Here is a 20,105-nt window from a genome sequence, read left to right as displayed (position 1 = left end):
CGGTCCACGCCAGCGAGGGCCGGGAGACTCGGAAGAATTCTGGCCCCTCCCGAGCCCACTCTTCTGCTCCCGGCTCTCCCCCACAGACACTCAAGTGACTCATCTAAAACCCGCTCTCAGGCCTGCCTCAAACCGTGTAGCGGTGCCCCATCACTAGGACAAACCTTCAGGCCCCCGAACCCTCTTCGCTGGCCCACACACCTCACACACAGCCAGCGGTCCCCATCGCGGGGCTCTGGCTGGCGGCGCCCTTCTTCCCCGTGCCCCTGACTCCCCCTTCGTCCCTCGGCAGTGACCTCTAGAACCTATGCCTCCCCTTCCACCTCAGGTCCCCCTCCCACCCGCCAGGGCCGAAGCCATGCCTGGCACACGCTGGGCTCAGTGTGTCCAGTCACTACTGAGTCCGCTCTCCCCGTGAGCACCTCCCACAGCCTCCGGCCTCCCCGCAGGTTTCTCTCCTTAGGGGAAAGCTCCGTCCCTCCAGAGATCCCGTGTGCCCCAGGGCACGTGTGCCATCACTGGAGGGGCAGAAGAGCCGTCCAGGATGTCACCTGAGAATTTTCTCACAGTACGACCCTGGGATGCTGGGAACTGACCTCACAGGCAGGACAGGAGTGTTCCTGGGCAGGACAACCAGCTGGCTGGCTGGCACGCCTTAGAGACATGCTGCCCACTGGGCCCCGGGGGGCACCCAGGGTAGTTAGGAGGCAAGGGCTGGTGAACTTGACCCATGGCCCCTGTACTCACCCTGGGAAACGAAGCCAAGAAAGAAGAGACAGCCCTTAAATGTGCCTGAGGGGCCGCAGGGCTGAGTGGGGAGCGGAGAGACCTGGCTCTGGCTCCAAGCCTGGTCTGGGAGAAGAAAGCCAAAGGGGTAGAGAGGGCATTTCGGTTCTCTCAGAAAAGCAGCTTGGGGGCCGCAGCAAGGAAGGAGGGGACTCGGCGGGGGCGGGGGGGGGGGGGGGGGTGGTGACGGGGCCGGAGAAGGTCCTAGGCCGAGCAGCCGAATCACTCTGTGCGGTTTCCAGGCACAGGTCCGAATCAGCCAGGAAGAGTCTCCCCAAATTCTCAGAGCAGTGAGCTCAGCTACCCTGGAGCAGGTGGTGTGGGCTGCCTCAAGTCTGGCCCGCGGGCCACCTGGCGTTTGCAGGTGACCTCCTTCCTACCTGGCCACACACTGATGTCAGGCAGACCCTGAGCTTAGGAAACGTACAGGACTGACTGACCACCAGGATCACACTGAGCGCCCCCGTCTGGGCCCCGGGCCCATGGGGGCAATAAGCGTGCCCAGCTGAGCGGACGTGCCCACCGGAACCCGGCCCCCAAAGTAAGCTCCCTGCTCAAAGCCCCCAGCCTGCTCCCAGGGCCTGTGTGGATCCCAGAGCCCCATGTCCTCTGTCTCTCGAGCTCGGACAGAGCCACGGCGTGTGCACCTCTGTCCTCCGGGGTGGCAGCGGGCAGCTGTTTGCATCGGGTCTGGAAAGAGCGTGGATGTGGCATGGACTGTCCACCCACGCGGACCCCCCGGGCTGGGGCGGGGCCGGTCTTCCCTGCGCAGAGCTCCATGAAGGCTGACGGTTCTAAATTGTTAGAAGCCGCCTTCCAGGTTACCAAGTGGGAGAGCGGAAGGGATGTCGTGTCACTGCTTCTTGGCCCGATGTATAACTTTTGAATGTGTGGACGCTGATGTGGGGCCTCTGTCTATACCCTCACACCGGCCCCACAGAGGCTGGGATTGGCCAAATGCAGGGTCAGCGCTGGACTCTTCCTCCAACCAAATTTCAGGGAAGGCCCGTGCCGTTTGACTCTAAAATACCACCTCTCAGCCATTAGGACTCTACGGTGTTCCAGCTACTCACCTGTTCTCTAATCCTCCCAATGACCTTGAAAAATTCAAAGTTTTATCCGCCCTTCCGGATGGGGAAACTGAGGCTCAGCGAGCCAGGCGAGTTGCCCAAGGCCACATGGCCCAGAAGCAGCCGCGACATGGGTCCCAGGACCTCGGCAAAGACTGCCACAGCCGTGCCCAGGACACGGGTCGTGCCTGCCGCTCGACCAATTGGCTCAACCCGTGGACGTCTGGGGATGGTGCCCCCTCCACCTGCTCATGTCCCCCGGTGCCAGGGAAACGCCACAGCCTCCCCTCCTCTCGAGGGCGTCTGCCCCCGAGAGCCTGGGTGAGGCGCTTACCAGGTGCAGCAGCACTCGCAGGGCGTCCCGTGCGCGCTCCGGGTGCTGGAGGATCTCGGTGAGGGCCTGGCCGATGAGCGACGAGGGGCTGTTGAGCTTAACGTCGCTCCCGATGAGCAGGAACCCTGCGGAGAACCAAGGAGGGCGTCTCTGAGCCCGCCCTCACCTCGGTACCTCACAGCCGCCGGGCCAAGAGGGGCCCTCGCGGCAAAGTGGAAGGACGGATGGCGGGGATGTCTAACTCACCGGGGGACCCTAAGGTGCCTTTCTGTCCCCTCCCTTTTAGGAACTGATACTGTTTCGCTGCTCGGGGAGTGGGGAGTGGTGGGCACTCGGGGAAGTGCCTCCGTCCTCCTGCTGCACAGGAAGTGAGGGCAGAAGAGGCCGTGGGGGTCCCTGGGCTGATGGGCCGGGCCCCCGGGGCCCCTTCCCTGGCTTGGCCACCATCCCCAGGAACACTGGAGACACCCCTGTGTCTGTCTGGAACATGTCCGGGGACGGGGCCACCAGCCGCGGGGCAAGAGGCACCCTTCTCTAGCCGTAGGAACAGTGCCTGGGGGAGGGACGGAGGGGTCTCCTCAAGCCACCAAGCAAGCTGAGGACCAAGCTGCCCCCAGATAATGGGGAAAAGGGGATTTCCAAGGGCACGAAGGAGGCAGGGCTGTTTTTAAGGTGAGCAGGGCAGCACCATTCAGACACGGCTGTCCCCAGCACTGAGCGGTGACTTGTGTGTTGTCCGTCGCTAAAACAAGGACAAAGACGCCACATCCATAAACACGTTGGGAAGATCAGGGGAGGGATCCCCCAGAGAGGCGCAGGGTCCCGTCAGGAAGAAGCGCCAAGCACGGGGGCCCAAGCCCCTCTGACTGTGGGGAGCACACAAAAGCAGACTTCAGTGCCGCCAGCCTTCACGGGGCTGCCGCCACCGGCCCTGCTTGTCGCATCTCCCGGTGGGGAACCAGTTGAACAACACAGCCCGGCCCCCGGCCCTCCCCTCGCGGAACAGCCGCTGCCAGGAGGTTTCTCTTCAGCTGCATGAGGAAACGGTAGATTCTGTCCTGTTCTTTCCAAACGCCTTTTAGGAAAATGCTACGGCTGTGCCGCTGCGTGAAGCAAGCAAATGTTTCCATTTCTGAACAACACGGCTCGGTGGCCGGGCACCACCGCTGGCCCTCGCCGCTGCCGGGGTGCGGGCCCCCGGGTCCGCCTCGGGCCTCCCTTCCTTTGCAAGATGGCGCCACCCCTAGCGGCAGACGCAAACCCGACTTATTTGGAGAGGAAGGGAGAGGCGAAAGCCATCTTGTTCCCGGTTTTTAAACGTATACGTGGATTAAAACGAAATATAAACGTTTGAAAGGGGTGTGTTTGGCATTTCTAGTTCTCGAGACTAAGACACTGTGTTTACGGGTCGGTCCCATTGCTATGGCACTGATGGGAACTTGGCCTTTGCTCTGGAGCGTCCTGGGAGGTTCAGGGGCCGCCCCTGAGAGACAGCCACAGGCTGACACATCGTGGGGTGTGTCAGCGACGTGGCCCTTGCTGGGTGAGGCTGGGGGGCGGGGCGGACTCTTCGTGCTGGCAGTCTGTCGGGGAGGGCTTCCCGCACGGGAGGGTCTCCAGGTCAGCCCCTGTCCCACCTGTGACCAGACGTCACAGACGACACTGTCCCCTCACTCCCAGACCTCCGAGCCCATGGCAGGCCTGCCCGGAGCACGTGCTGTCGTAGCACACGTGGCACAGACACTGAACCCGCCCCCCCAGATGGTCCACACACGGACGAGGAGTCCTCACCCTTTTGTGACCAGTGAGGGCGCTGAGCTCCAGGAAGGGTGAGGCTCCGGTCACAGAGCCCAGGCGTGGGGCTAGGTCAAGCCCAGGTCTCCCGATGACCAAACCCAGGGTCCTTCTACCACACGGCTCTTTCCTACAGTCCCTCAAGGGACTTCACGCGAAGGTGCCATAAAATGGGTCGTCCAGCATACACGTACGTCTCAGGAAAGGTCGACCCTCACGCTCCAATGGCAAACTATTCTGCGGCTCCCTCGTCAAAAAGACCACTTTAACACCATGGGGGTAAACGACTGACTTGGCAGAAGGCCAGAGTCTCCGCAAACACCGCCCTCTTCCTGCGCTTCCTCGGGGCCCCGCGCTGCCCTCCTCACCCCCACCCGGGGGCTGGCCGTGAGGACCAAGCCCCGGGGTCCGCCAGCGGCCCGTGCTCCTACCTGCCCAGTTGGATGGGTGCGAGAAGGCCTTGCTGCTCTGCACCGCCTTCATGGCCTCCCCCAGGGCAGCGCTGGCTTTCAGGCCATTCAGCAGGGATGAGTAGAGGGCGTGGAGAAACATCTTGGAAGCGGCCACAGGCACGGGCCACAGGGACACGAGGACACACTGCGCGCCGGCAGCCAGGAAGGCCCGCGTCAGCGCGATGACCCCGTCCGCCGTGACCTTGCTGTGGGACTCCTGAGAGGAGCCGAGGACCACCAGCTTCACGGGAAGCCGCAGGTCCAGGACGTCGGCGGCCGTGAGCAGCAGCTCCTGCAGGGGCGGACAGTCCGAGATGCTGTCCCCGTCGCTGGCGTCGTCCTGCACCCGCAGGGACTCGGGGATCGTGTAGGGGTGGCCGAAGGAGCTCTTGCCGCCGGCCGGGTTGCCGTCAGCGCCGGGGGTGAGGACCAAGGCCGACAGTTTCCAAGAGATGTGGGTGGCGAAGTGGACGCACTCGGCCTGGGTCAGGGCGCTCATGACCCTCTCCTTGGTGGCCACGCTGCCCACCAGGGGCTGGCAGCCCAGCAGCTCTGACACCATGTAGGCTTCCTCCTCAGCCGATGGCATCGGCCCCCACAGCCACCTGTCCATCACCGCCGGCGGGAGCTTCGGGTTACCGACCACGGCCGCCATGGACGTGGAGCTGGAGGACGTGGGCGGGTTCTTCCTCAGGTGAGACTAGGGAGGGAAGACAGACCAGCGGGCCACCCGTCAGACAGTGGCCCGCTGCCCTGGTGGCCGCAGCCGGCTTGGCCGCAGGCTTCCGGGCAGTGCAGGGCTGGGCCCAGCTCGGCTGCACCTGTTCCCCCACTGACCTCGTTCGCTCAAACGTTCCACACCTTTTAGACCTGGGTGCTCGTCTCACGGAGAATCACACAGTGGTTCTCCATGTGACAAGCTCTTGACAGTTGGGACCGGACGGGAGAAAGGGCCTCTCCCGTTTGCGAAGCCCTGGGGGGCCGGGGGCAGGAGGTGAGGGCATGTGGTGCCCGCCTGCCCCACGCGTCTCACTCCCGCAGACCTCCCTGCGGGCCCTGAAATAAGGGGGACACTCATTCCCCAGGAGTCAGGGCTCTGGGAGTGACCAAAGGCAAGTCAGTCTCGGCGGAGCCAGGGCTAACTTAACACACTCTGTACTGGAGAGATCACGGCTGGCCTCTGCTCCCTGTGCTGCAAAATAGAAACATCACTGAATTATAAAATCGCACAGGGGCGCCTGGGTGGCTCGGTCGGTTGGGCGTCTGACTTCGGCTCAGGTCATGATCTCACTGTCTGTGAGTTCGAGCCCCACGTCGGGATCTGTGCTGACAGCTCAGAGCCTGGAGCCTGTTTCGGATTCTGTGTCTCCCTCTCTCTCTGCCCCTCCCCTGTTCATGCTCTGTCTCTCTCTGTCTCAAAAATAAATAAACGTTAAAAAAATTAAAAAAATAAAATAAAACCGCACAAAGTCCAGCGAAGTTCTGGTTGCCCCCCAGAGGTGCCTTTCGATGCTGTGGGGGAAACATCAAGTATCAAGTTATTTCAGAATAACTTGCTGGTGGCTCCACTAGGTGGATACCTTGGACTCGGCAGGAGAAGCGCCTGCCGGGCATCGGGCAGGAGACGGGCCTCTCCCTCTTCCTGGCTACGGTGGCAAACAGCCAGCTCACTGTTGTCATCAGCACGAAGCTCTCTCAACACGGGCCGCCTCTGCCCCTCAGGGTGCCTCTGGCAGCAGGTGCAGCGAGAGGCCCTCCGTGCGGGACAGTGTCCAACGGGGCCAGCTCCCTTTGCATCTGGGGTTCAGAGTCGGCCACGGCCACACAAAATACTCAGAGGAAATAATTTCTTTCACTTTGAACTAATTCCGTTCCATGAGAAGGTTACAATCCAGCCACCGAAAATGGTCAAACAACTAAGGTGTCCCAAGCCCCGCGAGGCAGAAGCTGACCTGGTTTGAACCATGTCAATGACCAAGGTCAACAGGGGCGAAGGCAGATCCCAAGGGGGCTGTCCACACCCAGGGCGTGGGGTTTGGGTTCCTAAACGAGCCACTTTCTCCCACTAGGAGGGGCCCCGTCTGAGCCGGCTCTGTGGGGCTCCGAGAGCGCCAGCGCTTGAGGCCATTGTCAAGTTTGAAGACTGGGCAGGGCAGCTGGGCCGCCAGAGTGCGTGCCTGGCGAGCCGGGGGCCGTGAGGGTCTGCGGGTTTGGAGAAGGGGAAGAGGATCGGGGTTGGCTGGAAGGCTCTCCAATCAGGCGGGCGGGCCGAGGGTGGCTGTGGGGTGAGACCCATGACTCTGTGGATGGCCTACTGTCGCCCTCTTGATTTTTGTGGACATCGCTTCTCACACTGGCTCTTGTGCGGAATGAGACCCAAATCCCTGTCTGTCCCCTGAAAGCCACCTCGTTTGTACTCAGTTCTTTCGTTGGCCTGTGAGACCCATTTCCACTTGATGGTAATCTCACGTGTCCGCCAGCCCTGTCTGCGGCCCCTCCGCCGTGGGCAAACTCAGCGCCCGGTCAGCATGAGGTCGGGGGCGCCGGGGGAAACCACGTTCCTCAGATACTCAGCCTGGCCTAGGGCCTGACCCGGTGCCTCCGAGTAGCTCCCAACCTTGATGTCACGGCAAAGACATCTGGAGAGAAATGACACACATCACGGCTTCCTGGGACAGCAAAGGACGGTCAGGGGTCAGGAGGGCTGCCCCCCGACCTCCGGACGGACCTACTCCCAGGGCAACCTACTGGGCCGCAAACAACAACATTAACATTGCGAAGGTATCACACCCTAACCCTCAGGAGCCCAGGCTGGCCAGGAAGACCGTCCTCCGGGCGCCCACCCCACCGCGAGGCACCGCGGTGGGTGCGAGGCTTACCTTGGCCTGTGGGCTGAGGGAGCGGATGGACGGCACGGCGATGAGGGCGAAGCGCTCGTACAGGTACTCGTTGGAGGAGCTTCCCTTCAGGAGGGCGAAGGGGATGAGGTAGAGCTCCCCCTCCAGGACCAGGACCAGCTGCCGGTGCCGGCCCACGGGGCCGCTGGAGTGCATCAGGCCCTGTCGGGAAGCGTGGACACCTGAGCCGGGCCCGGCAGGTGGGGACCTGCCTGCACCGGGTGTTGCCGAGCCACGTACACGGATGCACCCAGGAAGCACTGGGCAGGCCCAAAGCGTCCATGTGGGGAGCGTGGGTGGTGGCTTGGGGCGCTGCCCACGGGAGCACCACCCCGTGGGGGCTTCTGTCCGCCTCACGGGCCCCACCCAAGGGGGAGGTTGGGAGCCAGTCCTGTGTTTTATTTTTAGAGAGTGTATGCGAGCGGGGGAAGGGCAGAGCGGGGAGAGAGAGAATCTCAAATGGAACGCAGAGCCCGACGCGGGGTTCAATCCCATGACCCTGGGATCATGACCTGAGCCGAAATTAAGAGGCGGACACTCAACTGACTGAGCCACCCAGGCGCCCCAGGGGGCCGGTCTTTTTAAGTCGGCAGGGCAGGGTGAGAGACCAGGTCACCAGTCAAGGAGGGGGGTGTCCCACGAAGACCAGGACTGGCCCCAGTAGGTCTATGGGAGGCAGAGAATTGTTTCAGAAAGAGCCCTGTGAGTCATTTACCACTGAGGGCCAAGCCAGAGGATGCCACGTTGGTCCGGAAACCCTAAGAGCAGTGTAGGCGTGATTCCTCTGTGACACCGTTACTGGGCCCAGGCTGAGTGTGAACAGAGACGAAGCCAAGGCCACTGCCACACAAGGGGACGCCACCCGGAGCCTACCCGGGGAGAAGAATGAGCGAGAGCACGGGGCATCCGGCTGCCGGCTGGCCCTGGCCCTGGTTCTGGGGACAGTCACAGCCAGACGCCCGTCACCCCCACCCCTGCTGGCCTGTGCTCCGCAGGAGTGAATGTGCGCGCCTAATCCGTCTGACGTGCTGCTGTGGGCGCTCGACCGAGGCTGCAGAAGGCACTCAGCTAACCCAAAGTGACATGTGCCCGGCGGGACATTCAGTCCGTACAAACCCCCTGTGGCTCTTTCACTTTTTAAAAATTCTAGATGCATCGAAAGAAAGCAGAGATAAAAACTATTAGGCCAATTTGCTTGCTGTTCACTTTAAGAGCTATTTCCCAAGAAGGGGTAAAGGAATCACTGTACAACTGAGGGAGGAGGAAGTGGGCTGTGTCACACTGTGTGATGAATTTCTGGGTGGGCCCAGGGAGGCGAGGAGGGCCAGGTGCCTGCGGGCTTGGGAGTCCCCTGGGCCTGGTGGGAGTCCCCACCCACCGTGGCCACGCTGAGGGCCGCCCCCCCCCCCCCGGCCCTGCAGGTGGAGGTGGCCCCGGAAAGCTGCCCTGGATGGCAGTGCCCCGACCTTGCTGATGGGTCAGCAGCCTTACCAGAGACAACCACTCACTGCTCAGCGGGGGCCTCCCTGCCCGACATGTGGGCAATGTGGGAGCTCGGGCTACTGCCATGTGCAAAACCAGGCCCACTCTCGGCTGGTCCAGGGTCACCAGGCATTTGGTGGATGAGATACAGGCCCCACCCTCAGAGGCCCTCCTGGGACTCCAGCTGCCGGGGGCCGAAGCCCCCGATAAGTCTCTGCTGGCTGTCACCCCATAGGTCCCGGGCTTCCCCGGGACCCACACCACTCCCGGACAAGCCCTCAGTCACGACAGCACACACACGCGGGGATCAGAATGAACAGAGGGGTCCTGGGCCAGTGAGAGCTGTAATGCCGAGGCTGGAGGCCATTCAGAGAGGCGTCACTGGAAGGGTCTTTGTACGGACTCTGTGAACTCTGCCTGCAAGACCTTATCGGGGGCCCCAGCCTAAACGTGGGTGATGTCATGTCCCCGAAGGCAGCATGGGTGTCTTCTCTGACAATAAATTCTGATCTCTACGAGGGGCAGTCAGCGTCATGCGGCCCTGCTATTGGGAGTCACTCTCCCTCACCAGGTGGCAGCTTCTCCATCAGCCAGGAAGACTGTGGACCGGGGGGAAGCCAGAGAAGTTAGGAGTCCGGGCCTGCTCACAAGCTTACAACGGTGTACTCAGAAAATGTACATAAGAATCCCTTACTGAACGAGGTGGTATTAACACAGAAGCCTAAAATGTCAGCCCCAGAGGGTGGCGGTACCCACCCAGGACATGACGACGGCCCTGCCAGGAGGCCGCCCTGGCTTGTGAGGGCTGGGGAGGGCCTGGCCCAGGCAGAGGAGGCCCGTGAGGTCAGCAGAGAACAAGGCTGGGGAGAGACGTGGAAGGCAGGCTGGGGAGGGCCCCGCCCGAGGTCAGACAGGAAAGCACGGCTCATGTCGGCTATAAGCACCTGCCATACGTCCTCTGCTGAGGAGCCTCCGATGAATGTGCAGAGGTAGGCCTGCGTCACAGGGGATGGGGCTGTGCATGCTAACGCAGATGAGGAGACAGCACGGAGAGAACGGGACAGAAGACTTGCCGGGACTTGGTGAAGAGTGACCTCGGTCGTGAGGAGAGGGAAGTCTCTGGAATTCTAGCCTGGAGATGGGGACAGTTTTCTCTGAGTGGACTGCGTCTGGGTCTGATACAGAGGTCTGGGTTCTCCTGGAATGGTGCCTCATGGCTGGTACTGAGCTGCACATGCGCACAGTCCTGGGTGGGGGCCCTGAATGGGACCCCTGTGCAGACAGTGTGGAAGGAGGCAGGCGACAGCAGCACCGGCTTGTGGGCAGACAGGCCCCACAGCAGACTGACAGCTCCAGTTAAAAGATATGGGGAACGGACTGAACATGTTGGAAAAGTTGCCCTGGAAACTGTCTTCTGAATTTTCTGCCTCCAAGGATACACGTGCACTGCCTTTTTACCAAAAGATTAGCTATAATCCAATGTGAACTTGAAAATGGAAAATAAAGTGATGTCTCTATCCAAATTACATGTCATCTATTAGACGGAAAAAGGAAAGACAATTCAAAGAAAGGCTCCTCTGTGCCTCCGAATGTCAGTCTAGAAAGGGTATTTGCTGGCTTCTTAAGAGTCCTGGGCTTGTAAGATAACGGGCTCAGCATCAGCCCCACACCAGCAACTAATACATTCCAACAAATTCCAGCAAAGACTCAGACTTTCTGACTTCTGAAGTGTCTAGAAATGGATCTTTTGAAATAGCATAAGATCAGAAGGCCAGGGGTGCTAAAACCTGTCTACTCCCCCAGTGACCTTGCCCATCCCAGTGTGTGCCAGGCCCAGGATGGAAAAGGGAGAGACCGAGTGCCCCAAAAGGCAGGCCTGGCAGTGAGTGGACTCAGGCTAAGCTCAGTCTTTGCACGGGGGGTGGGCTATTCCTTTAGACAGGGCAGACAGCGGGCACCCTGGAGGTGGGTGTGAGCGGCTATTAGACTCTCAGCTCCTGGCACCTTGTCAACACCTGCCCTGTGACTGGGTTCCTGCAGCCAGGTCTCCTGTGGAGGAAGCTCGCTGCTGAGCTTTCTCAGGGGAAGGCACGGAGGGCCAATGCCAAGGGAAGGCCTAGGTCAGCGGTAGGTGCAGGGACGTGCAGCGGAGCCCAGGACGTGTCTGTCTGGGACCCTGCAGTCTTGGCCTGGCGATAACCTTCCCACAGCCCTTTCCACATGAAAACCAGGTCCCGGGGACCCTGTGCACTCAGCAGGCCCCTGCCCCGGCAGGCGCCTGGACTCTCACTGCATACCCTTGCCAACTGGAAGCCGACTGTCTGCCCACCTGCCCCCACGCAGAGATGGCCTTTGCTTGCCAGCAGCTCAAGACGTGCTCCAGCCTGGCCAAACCAGCGGTTTGCTACCCAGTGGGCTGAACCACACCTTCCCTGGTGTCCACCTTTTCTTGGGTAAACTCCATGATGCCTGTGTCCTGGCTTCTGGCTTAAGAGCTATGTGCTGCACACAGGTCACCAGGTTTCGGAGGATCTGCCTGCACCCTCCATGTACAGGGAGCTTCGTTGTCACTAGAGGACACAGGAAGCCCCTCAGAGTGCCACAGCATCACAGACCAGAGGAATAAACACCCCTGATCCTGGGTCCGTGAGTTTTCGGGCAGATTCGATTTGGGATAAAATGGACTTTACTGTCTACAAGGATTCCAGGCTTGGGATTTTCTTCCTGACTCGTATTTTTGCTCAAGTGAATTGATCAGACCTTTCTAAGGTAGGGAAACCTCTTCCGTGATGTTTCTGGGAGATCCCGGCATCAGGGAAGGCTGCACCTGGTCTCAGCAAATATCACAAACCTGTTGGAAGTAACGCTCAGACCATGACTAAAATCTATAGACTGTACACACTGCAATCCAACAAGAAAAGCAGGAGTACGGGTCAACCCCTTCGACTATGTTCTTTGGCCAGACAACAAACCACTGGTTTGCCTGAAGAACCAAATAAAGGGAGGGGTTCGGAATTTAGGTCCTGGGGAAAAGTGACCATCCTCCAGCCAGAGCCGGAAGGGTCTGCCGGCCAGGAGTGTTCAGCTCCAGCTAAATCAGCCAGAGGGGTTGCGTAAGCCGCAGGGGCCTTGGACAAAAGTGGCCTTCTCTTTCTCGACAGACCTGGTAACAATGAGCCCTCGTGCCCTCAGGGGCAGGAACCTGCCAGGAGAGGCTGAGACAGCCGCTGTGGAACATCCGCTGGAACAGAGCCAGAACCCAGCATTGGCCCAGGTGGGAACAGCACTCACCTCATGGGAGCCTGCTCTCCCCGCCGGTTTTGGTGCCCCAGAAACCGAATGGAGCTAGCTTATTGCCTCCATTTTTCCGTCTCCTAATCAGTTGTAGAAATGTTTGCTGTCCTCGTTTGAATATTACTGCAGATGTCTCACTCAGAAATCCATTAGACAGGCTGGTGGTGGGGCGGCCAGCCCTGAGCATGCCAGTCTCAAGGACCTCATCTTCCACTCCGCAGTCTGGAGTGTAGGTCTGATTGTTTCTAGGGACAAATACTCCCTGGCCATCTCCAAACCTTCAATCTATGTACAAAACAGGCACCCAGGTGGTTGTCTCCTGGGGCATTGCTCTGGGGTAAACTGGTTTATCAGGCTAACTGGATTTTGCAAGAGTCCTCTCCCCCAGAGCAATAATTCAAGGTACAACCCAGGCAGAGCTGAGCTGCGCACCATCCCCCGCCCCCTCGTCCCCACCGCACCTTGCAGGCATTGATGAGAGGTCTCAGATGCTTCCCAGAGACCCGGTGCTCAGGAAGGCAGCTTCCCAACCTAACAGACCTGAACTGCAAGTTTTAAGCACGTTTCTGGGGATCCTGAAACAGGTAAGCCCACGTCAACAGGCGGGCCAGGAATACTTTTCCCTCTTATCCTGGTCATTCACTCTTTCAGTCTGTCCTACAACCTTGGTTTTACGACTGTAAATATAGGAAACGGGGAATTTCGGTAAATGGAAGTAATGATAAGGATGACAGGGGACTATAACTAGAAGGAGTCCAAACTCCAGTGATCCTGAAAGGGCCCCAAATCTGGACCTGTGGACAATGATTCGAGCAAATCCTGGGCAGTTCCCTGTTCTACGTCTGGCACCTTGATCAAGCAGCCTCTGGCTTTGGGTGAAGCCCCGTGTGCAAATTGAGGGGGTGAATTGGGACCTGAGTGAACAAGGGCTTCCCCTGAGCAGCCCAGGGGGGCCTCTTAAGTCCAGGCCCAGAAGCATGGCTTACTGTCTTTTACTCTAGTTTGAGTAAAAATGAATGCCAGGGACACAAACAGGGTCCAGTCCCTTTCACACTAAGCACTTGCAACTTTTCTTCGGTGACATTTCCTCTCGTGGGTGTCAGACAGGACTTCACTTAATGTCTGATGATGGGTCACGTGCAGATGCGGCCGGGCCCTCCTGGAAGAGAGCTGGACGTGCTCGTCCCTGACAGCAAAGGACGGCGTGGTTCCAGGAAAGAGCCACGGCAGGGTTTCCCTTAAGCCAGATTAAATCAAATACTGGTAGAAGCCTAGGGTAAAATATTATTGTGTTCCACTTTTCATACTGTCTGACCTAGTCCCTTAGCCATAGGACTGGGGCTAAACAAAGGCAGTTGTTCAAATAATTATAAGCCCCATGTGAAGAGGCTAATCGTTTTAGTCTTGAAGTGTCAGTGATTCATAAGCTTGGACCTTCGGCTTTGATTTGTCTTTTCATTGAAAATGTGGAAGAGGGTTTGACCCTGCCTGGGAGCTGATGGGGCCGGGAGCGGGCGGGTGGTGTCCTATCGCCCTCTAGTGGCCGCCAGAGCAGGCGGGTGTGCTGGCCTTAGGAAGTGACAGGAAGCTCCAGGCCCCCTCCTCCACCTAGGCGGCCCTCTGAGGAGGCGTCGCGGCAGCCCATCCCACCTGACATTCCCACACGGGATAGCCACCCGCTTCGCACCTCCTCCTCCATGTCCGGGACGGTGTGTCCCCAACACATGTCAACAAGTACCTGGTGAATGGATGGATGAAACTTCTCAGTCAAGTGTTTTTACTGAAACACCACGTATCCCTTCAGAGAGCCTAGGAAAAGCTCTTGCTCGGACCATTTACTTTAATGGCCTTTGACAGGTTTCACTCTGGCTCCTTTGAGGCCGCCCACACTCCTTCACGGTATTTGAACACTTCGGCCACAAAAGAAAAGAGTTTAACTATCAGGGACTAAGGATACGCTTTTGAACTTAATGCCCCATGTCAAGGTCAGACTGCACCCCGAAAGTGGGCGCGTGGGGCTCTGTCACATGTGTTCGTACAGTGTAGTTCCTGAACTGCATGCTGGCCAGTGGGTCTGGTGGCGGGGCTTTTCCCTTCCTTGGGTAATGCCACGAAGGCTGATTTCATTCGCTGTTATAACTTGTCGAGGGCCGTAAGTCTTCCCCTCCCCAGTCACCACCTTCTCCTGGCTCAATGGGGTGGGTGTGGGTCCCCTGCGGGCATGCATGATCCTACCCTGAAGTAAGCTAGAATCCTGGCACCTTGCGGGTTGGGTTGGCGGGGTCAGGGTCTCACTGGATTCCAAGGTGTGTAAGAGCAGGCCCAGCCCCTTCCTCCTGCTTCCCGACCTCCGGGAAAGCTCTCAAGTGCCGCAAAGTGGCCACAGAAAACCCAAGGGCTGATTTGTGCCTTGGGTCCTCTGCTTTGTATGACAGACTAGTCCCAAACAGCAAGTGCAGCATTCCACCAACATCACTGAGTGTCACCGTGTCCCAGGCCCTGTGCCAGCTGCTGAGGACACAGATGAGGGACCATCCTCGCCTTCAGGGAGTGTGGGGTGGGCAGCAAGAGAGGGAAGGGGAGGCTTGCCAAGAGCTAAGCTCTGAGTCCGGTGAGGTATGGGGTGCCATACATGGAACCCCAGTGGCTGGTGGGGAGGGGGATGAAGCCTGCAGGGTGGTGGGAAAAGAGGGCAAGGAAGGTTTCAAGGAGGAGGGGCGCCTCAAGAGAGAGGCGAGGAGCTCGTCAACTCCAGATGACACAGCCAGTCTCCCCCCTCTGCCCTCCGCCCCCTGCCCCTCCTCACCGCTCCCACCAGCCCCTTCTTGCCCCTCCTCACAGCTCCCACCAGTCCTTTCCTCTCCCTGCCCCTCCTCACCTCTCCCACCAGCCCCTTGCACGTGCAGGGACTAAATAATCTGGGACCCAGGTGCAAGAGGAGAAATGCACTCACTCAGAAGGCCCGAGTGGGTGAAAGAATGGAGGGTCCCAATAGCCTTCAGAGGGGCCGGGGGATCAGTGCACGATGCAGAGCTCAGGGCGGCAGGGAGTGGTAGTAAGTCACCAAAACGGTCTTTGTGACGACTGATGGCAGTAAAGAAAACCTGAAAAATCAGCCTAAGGGTACAGGTGTATATTGCTTCCCTGAGATGTGGCACACAAATCACACTCTGATAGCATGCTGTCGGAGGTGCTCTGAGCTGGGGCGCTCTCTGCAGTCCTGGCCCTTCCTTAAAAAGAGGACGCCGAGGGGACCACGGTCCTAAGAAGAACAGGACAGCCCAGCGCATTGCAGGAAAGGAGGAGACAGGACTGGGCCTCTGTGCTGACGGGCCCAGAGGCCTGGGGCGCTGGGAGGGGCAGTGACCGGGTCACAGCAGCCACCTCTCACCAGGGACTCTCCCTGCTTCTGCTGCCCTGCGTGCCCCTCAGATCCCGCTAAGCCCAGCCCTGCTCTGACCTGACACACTCTGTGGGGTCGTCCTCATTTTCTAATGAGGACACAGGTACTCGAGGAGGAGAAACAGCTTGGCCAAGGTCACCCAGCCAGGGGAGGGTAGCGTCAGACAGGAGTCCAGATGGACGGCCGCCCCTGGCTCCCTGAGCGAGGGAAGTCTGGAGGGCCCAGGCAGGGGGCACGGCCTCCTGAAAAATACCGGGCGAGTGCCACGTGTCCTTGGCCAAATGCTTCTGCATTTCCTGGGGATGAGGAATCACTGTCAACGCGGGGTTTCCCGAGGAGGCACATCACCTCTGCCAGCAGGCTGAAGTGGGCGAGGGTGCTGCCGAGGGGCCACCCCAACGTCTGCAAGACAAACCTCCCACCTGGCTGCACACAGCGGCCAGGACGTGTGGGCTGGGAAGGCCGGCGGCCTGCCGTCCAAGGGCCCGTCAAGCACGTCCTCCCTGTCTGAGAGCCGGGCCCCCACAGATGCAGGCACTCTGGGCTCTCCGTGGGGTCTGTTAAGGACTGCCTGTCAGGGACACATTGAAGACCTAGCCCCCTGTGGAATGGTACTGGCCAGGGGGCGGGGGGTTTGGGACATAATTTGGTTTAGATGAGGTCATGCGAACGGAACCTCCATGATGGGGCCGGTGCCCTTACAAGAAGAGGAAGGCACCAGAGCCTCCGTGTGAGGACACAGTGGGAAGAGGGTTGTCTGCACCCGGGAAGAGGGGCTTCACCAAGAAACTGAATATGCTGGCACCCTCACCTGGGACCTGAAGCCTCTGGAGCCATGAGAAATAGATGTGTGCTTTCTAAACCACCGGGTCCACACCGTTTTGTTAAAGCAGCCAGAGAAGACTAACACACAGTCACATACAAACGCATCTGATAGGTGCACCATTCAGATTCAAAAGATCCCCAAGCCCTTTGGGTTCCCCAACCCAGGCGGAGAACCGTGTCCAGATGGAAGGATGATGTGCGAAGACCAGAGCCACAGAAACCCATCAGGGGCCGTTCTCAACCTTTTCAAGAAATCCGAAGTGAAAGGGTGTCTTTGATGCTGGACTCTGGGGTGGAGTCAGTGGCCCCTGACGGTGGCAGGGGCCGACGGATCTGTTCTCGGCAGACAGCACGGCCCTGGCATGAGCTGCTCTGGCAAGACCCTCGGACGACAGGTGGGAGGTGGGGAAGCAGTCCCGCAGGGTGAGACAGAGCCACGGGCACAGCCCTCTTGGATCTGCTCGGGGCCCACGCCGATGGCGCGCTCGCTGCTGACCACGGTGGGCGTGTGCACAGCCCCGCGCCTCCCTGGGCCTCCCGGAGTCTGGTCTGATGAGAGGAGGGAGGAGGCAGCACTTCACCGTGTACCTGACGCAGCCGAGGCCAGATGTGCCTGGCTGGAAAGGAGCAGAGCTCCGACTTTAGCCTGGCAGCTGGAACCCGGGGCGTCACGCACTAACCAGCAGCCAACCCAGAAAGCGCTTCCAAACACCGACCGAGAAGCTGGACAGAGGTTTGTGTTCTGGAAACCACTCCCCCCCCCCACCCCGGTTGTCTCAGGAGCCCATGTTGTATCTGAGGGGCACACATGGGCGTTGAGCGGTAAATGATGCGTCCTGACGCCTAGAAGCCTCTTGGCCCCAGGAGGCACTTACCCCTTCCATGGGCGCTATGAGCAGGTCGTACAGAGCGCGGAGCGGGGGCCTGGCGAATGAGCTCTGCCTCCGGGGGAGGGAGGAGGTCCCGTCCTTGATCGGCGACATGGTGTTGCTGACCAAGCTCGTCATGCTCTGGCAGCTCCTGGGGAGAGAAGGGCCAGGGGATTAGGCAGGGCACACGCGGGGCGGGCGGGGATGCGCCACTTGCTCCACAGTGCTCCGGGTCCCAGAAAGGGCAGGCTGGAGGCTGCACAGCGGGGCCGGCCGGGCCTCCCTCCCGGCTTCGCCTTCCTCACCTTCCTTTCAGGTGATTTTCACAGAGCAGTGAGCACTGACAGAAACCGCAGGGCAAACCAGCTGCACACAACAGCTTACATTTCCATAGAGTTTTCCTGCATCCTCAAACGTCCCAAAGTGCTGTTCAAAGGATTTAATTACATCCTTGTGTGGAGCGACCGTGTGCAGGCAAACGAACGTGAGGACCATTGGAATCAGCGGCAGCCCCCAGGCTGATGGGGAGGGCCGTGCCAACTAATCTCTGGGCCGGAGCTGTGGACAAGACAAGGGACATGCTGGCCCCAACCCAGGGCTCAGGTCAGCCGCCAGGTACCCGCCTGAGCCCCTCGAGGCCCAAGGCCCTGCAGACCCCCTGGCCGGGCATTCTCTGCACAGCGGGTCTGCTCGAGTGGGTCTGTAGTGTGGCTGCAGGCTTCTGTTTGCTTTTTAGCTTGTGCTCCGGTGTTGCCAGGCAGTTTTATTGGTACAGGTGGCATTCTTGATCCAAGGACCCCGAGTTTCACACTCCCAACACAGGACGAGAACATTCATTTCCTGGGGCACCTGGGTGGCTCAGTTGGTTAAATGTCCGACTCTTGATTTCGGCTCAGGTCATGATCTCATGGTTCTGCCTGCATGGGACTCTCTCACCCCCTCTTGCTCTCTGCCCTTCCCCTGCTCTCTCTCTCTCTCTCAAAATAAATAAATAAACATTAAAAAAAGAAAGAAAGAAAAGAAAGTGTTTCCTGAGCACCAGTTATCTGCTAGGCACTGATTTCGGCCCTGGGGACCTACAGAGGACACACAGCAAAGGTGAGCAGAGAGACAGCAGGCAGGGAAACACGCCTATTTACAATGGAGGCACCGGGCTGCCCCCACTCTTCCCTCTGAACCTGCCCCGTCACTCGGCCAGTGTGGCCTCAGCACAGCCTCTGGGGACATTCTCTGCACGACGGCTGGACAGTCAGTAGTCTCTCAACCTTGTTTCAGACACTCTGCTCATCTTTGGAGTTGCCGCTACGTCCTCAAGGACCCTTAAGGGGAAAGACCAGGTCTGACACGAGATACACCTCCGAGCTTTGGTAAATACTCTGGGCTGCTGGCGGTGGTGGCAGCTGGGTCGTTTCCTGAGAAAAGACCAAAAGGCAGCTTTCCCTCCTGGGCCTGGCCGGGATCCACAACTATCGAAAGAAGTGATGTGAAAGATCCAATTTGCGTTTTCCAGGTAGAGTTTCTACCCCCTGGCCTTCCCCCCCCCCCCGGTCAGTGTTCTTGGCAACGTCCCACTTGACCTAAATTCTAGGGCTGTGCCAAGCCGAGCTGTGAGCGCCCCGGCACCCCCTACCCCCTGCAAGAGGAGGGAGGGCAGAGGACTCGGAGGCCTGAGAGCCTGCTCACGTCCGCCCCTCTGTCTCGCCTGCTCAGGAAACGTGTCATTACAAGTGACTGGGCGGAGGTGCATCTTTGCCATCAGAGCCAGTGAAGCAGAGATAACCCTGGAGTGACACTCGCAGGCTCTCTTAATTCCACAGGATACACCGCAAAGAGCAGTGCTCCCCCCAAGGAGAGCGCCAAATTGCTGTCCAGAGGAGCCGCTCTGGTGGAACGCAGTCTGTCACGGGCCTGTGTGCACACGCGTGTTATTGGCAGATGGAGATCACGGCCCTGCCGTCGGATCGGCAGGACAGGGCGGCAACAGACCGCTGGGTGCCCTCTGCACTCCCTAGACAGGCGTCCGCCCGGATGGTGGGCCTGTGACCCCACGGGAGGCCTCTGAGTCTGATCAGTCCAGCTGCAGGTGTCCAGGGAGAGTGCCAGGTCCCCAGACGAGGCTGTGGCCACAGGTCTTCACATCGACTGACGGGGCATCCCACAAATCCCAAGGCTCTGAACTAACAAGCTTCTTCTGGAGAAAGAGACCCCCATGAGCTGCCCTCTGGGGTAACAGGAGACCAGCACAATCCAAGCTGCATGGGGGAGCCCCAAGCATCCCACTTACTCCCCAAACTTAGAACCACGTGCTGATTCCCCCGCTGCTGGCAGTGTGAGGTGCTGAAATATGGATTCTGGAAGTGGCCAAGGAAGTGCCTGGGAAGGAAGATGTCTGGAGGGAGTTAGGGAGATGGGGAGGTACGCGGGGAACAGACCTGCTAGGTGCGAATCCCAGCCTGGGGCTCTAGGCCTCACTTTCTGCACCTGCACAACTGGGAAATGCTGCCCACGGGCACGGAGTAGCAGGATGGGAGAAAGGGCTGCAAAGCACGCAGCACTGAAAGTCACTGGGAGTCTCAGCTGACGGCACAGCGAGTGAGGCAAAGGCCTGGGCAGGAGGGTGGGACGCGGGCTGGGATTCCAGATCGCAAGCACAGATGGCCGTGGCGTCTTCTTATTGAAACCCACAGAGTGCCAGAGGCATCTAAAGGGGCCAACAACGCTGACCTATTCCACACGTGCTGCTGCCCTCGATGGGACAGGCCTGCGGGGTCCCTGCACCGGGCTGCAAGGAAAGGGGACGGTTCCAGCAGGGGTCTGGGGGCACCAAATCACAAGACGCTGACCAACTGCTGGTCAGGCAGAGCCAAGAGAGGGCTTTCCGGGAGAGGGCCGTTCGATG

The 20,105-nt window shown here is 59.4% G+C and overlaps 1 protein-coding gene across 4 annotated transcripts in view; it reads right to left on the bottom strand.

Annotated features, from left to right (window-relative positions):
* The window catches only part of TTC28 (tetratricopeptide repeat domain 28), a 632,666-nt gene that overhangs the window by 13,423 nt on the left and 599,138 nt on the right, over nt 1-20,105 (bottom strand). For all 4 annotated transcript variants that reach the window (XM_040463780.1, XM_040463781.1, XM_040463783.1 and 1 more), the window contains 4 exons: nt 17,213-17,357; nt 7,316-7,495; nt 4,416-5,136; nt 2,191-2,315 (listed from right to left, as the gene is read on the bottom strand). In XM_040463780.1, the coding sequence (XP_040319714.1) occupies nt 2,191-2,315; nt 4,416-5,136; nt 7,316-7,495; nt 17,213-17,357 (1,171 nt within the window). The remainder of the gene's footprint in view (nt 1-2,190; nt 2,316-4,415; nt 5,137-7,315; nt 7,496-17,212; nt 17,358-20,105) is intronic.

The sequence above is a fragment of the Herpailurus yagouaroundi genome, unplaced genomic scaffold, assembly GCF_014898765.1.
Source record: "Herpailurus yagouaroundi ecotype Mexico unplaced genomic scaffold, PumYag 428, whole genome shotgun sequence".
Lineage (NCBI taxonomy): Eukaryota > Metazoa > Chordata > Mammalia > Carnivora > Felidae > Herpailurus > Herpailurus yagouaroundi.
Note: the sequence above shows the minus strand (reverse complement) of the source record. Positions and strands in the feature narration are given on the sequence as shown.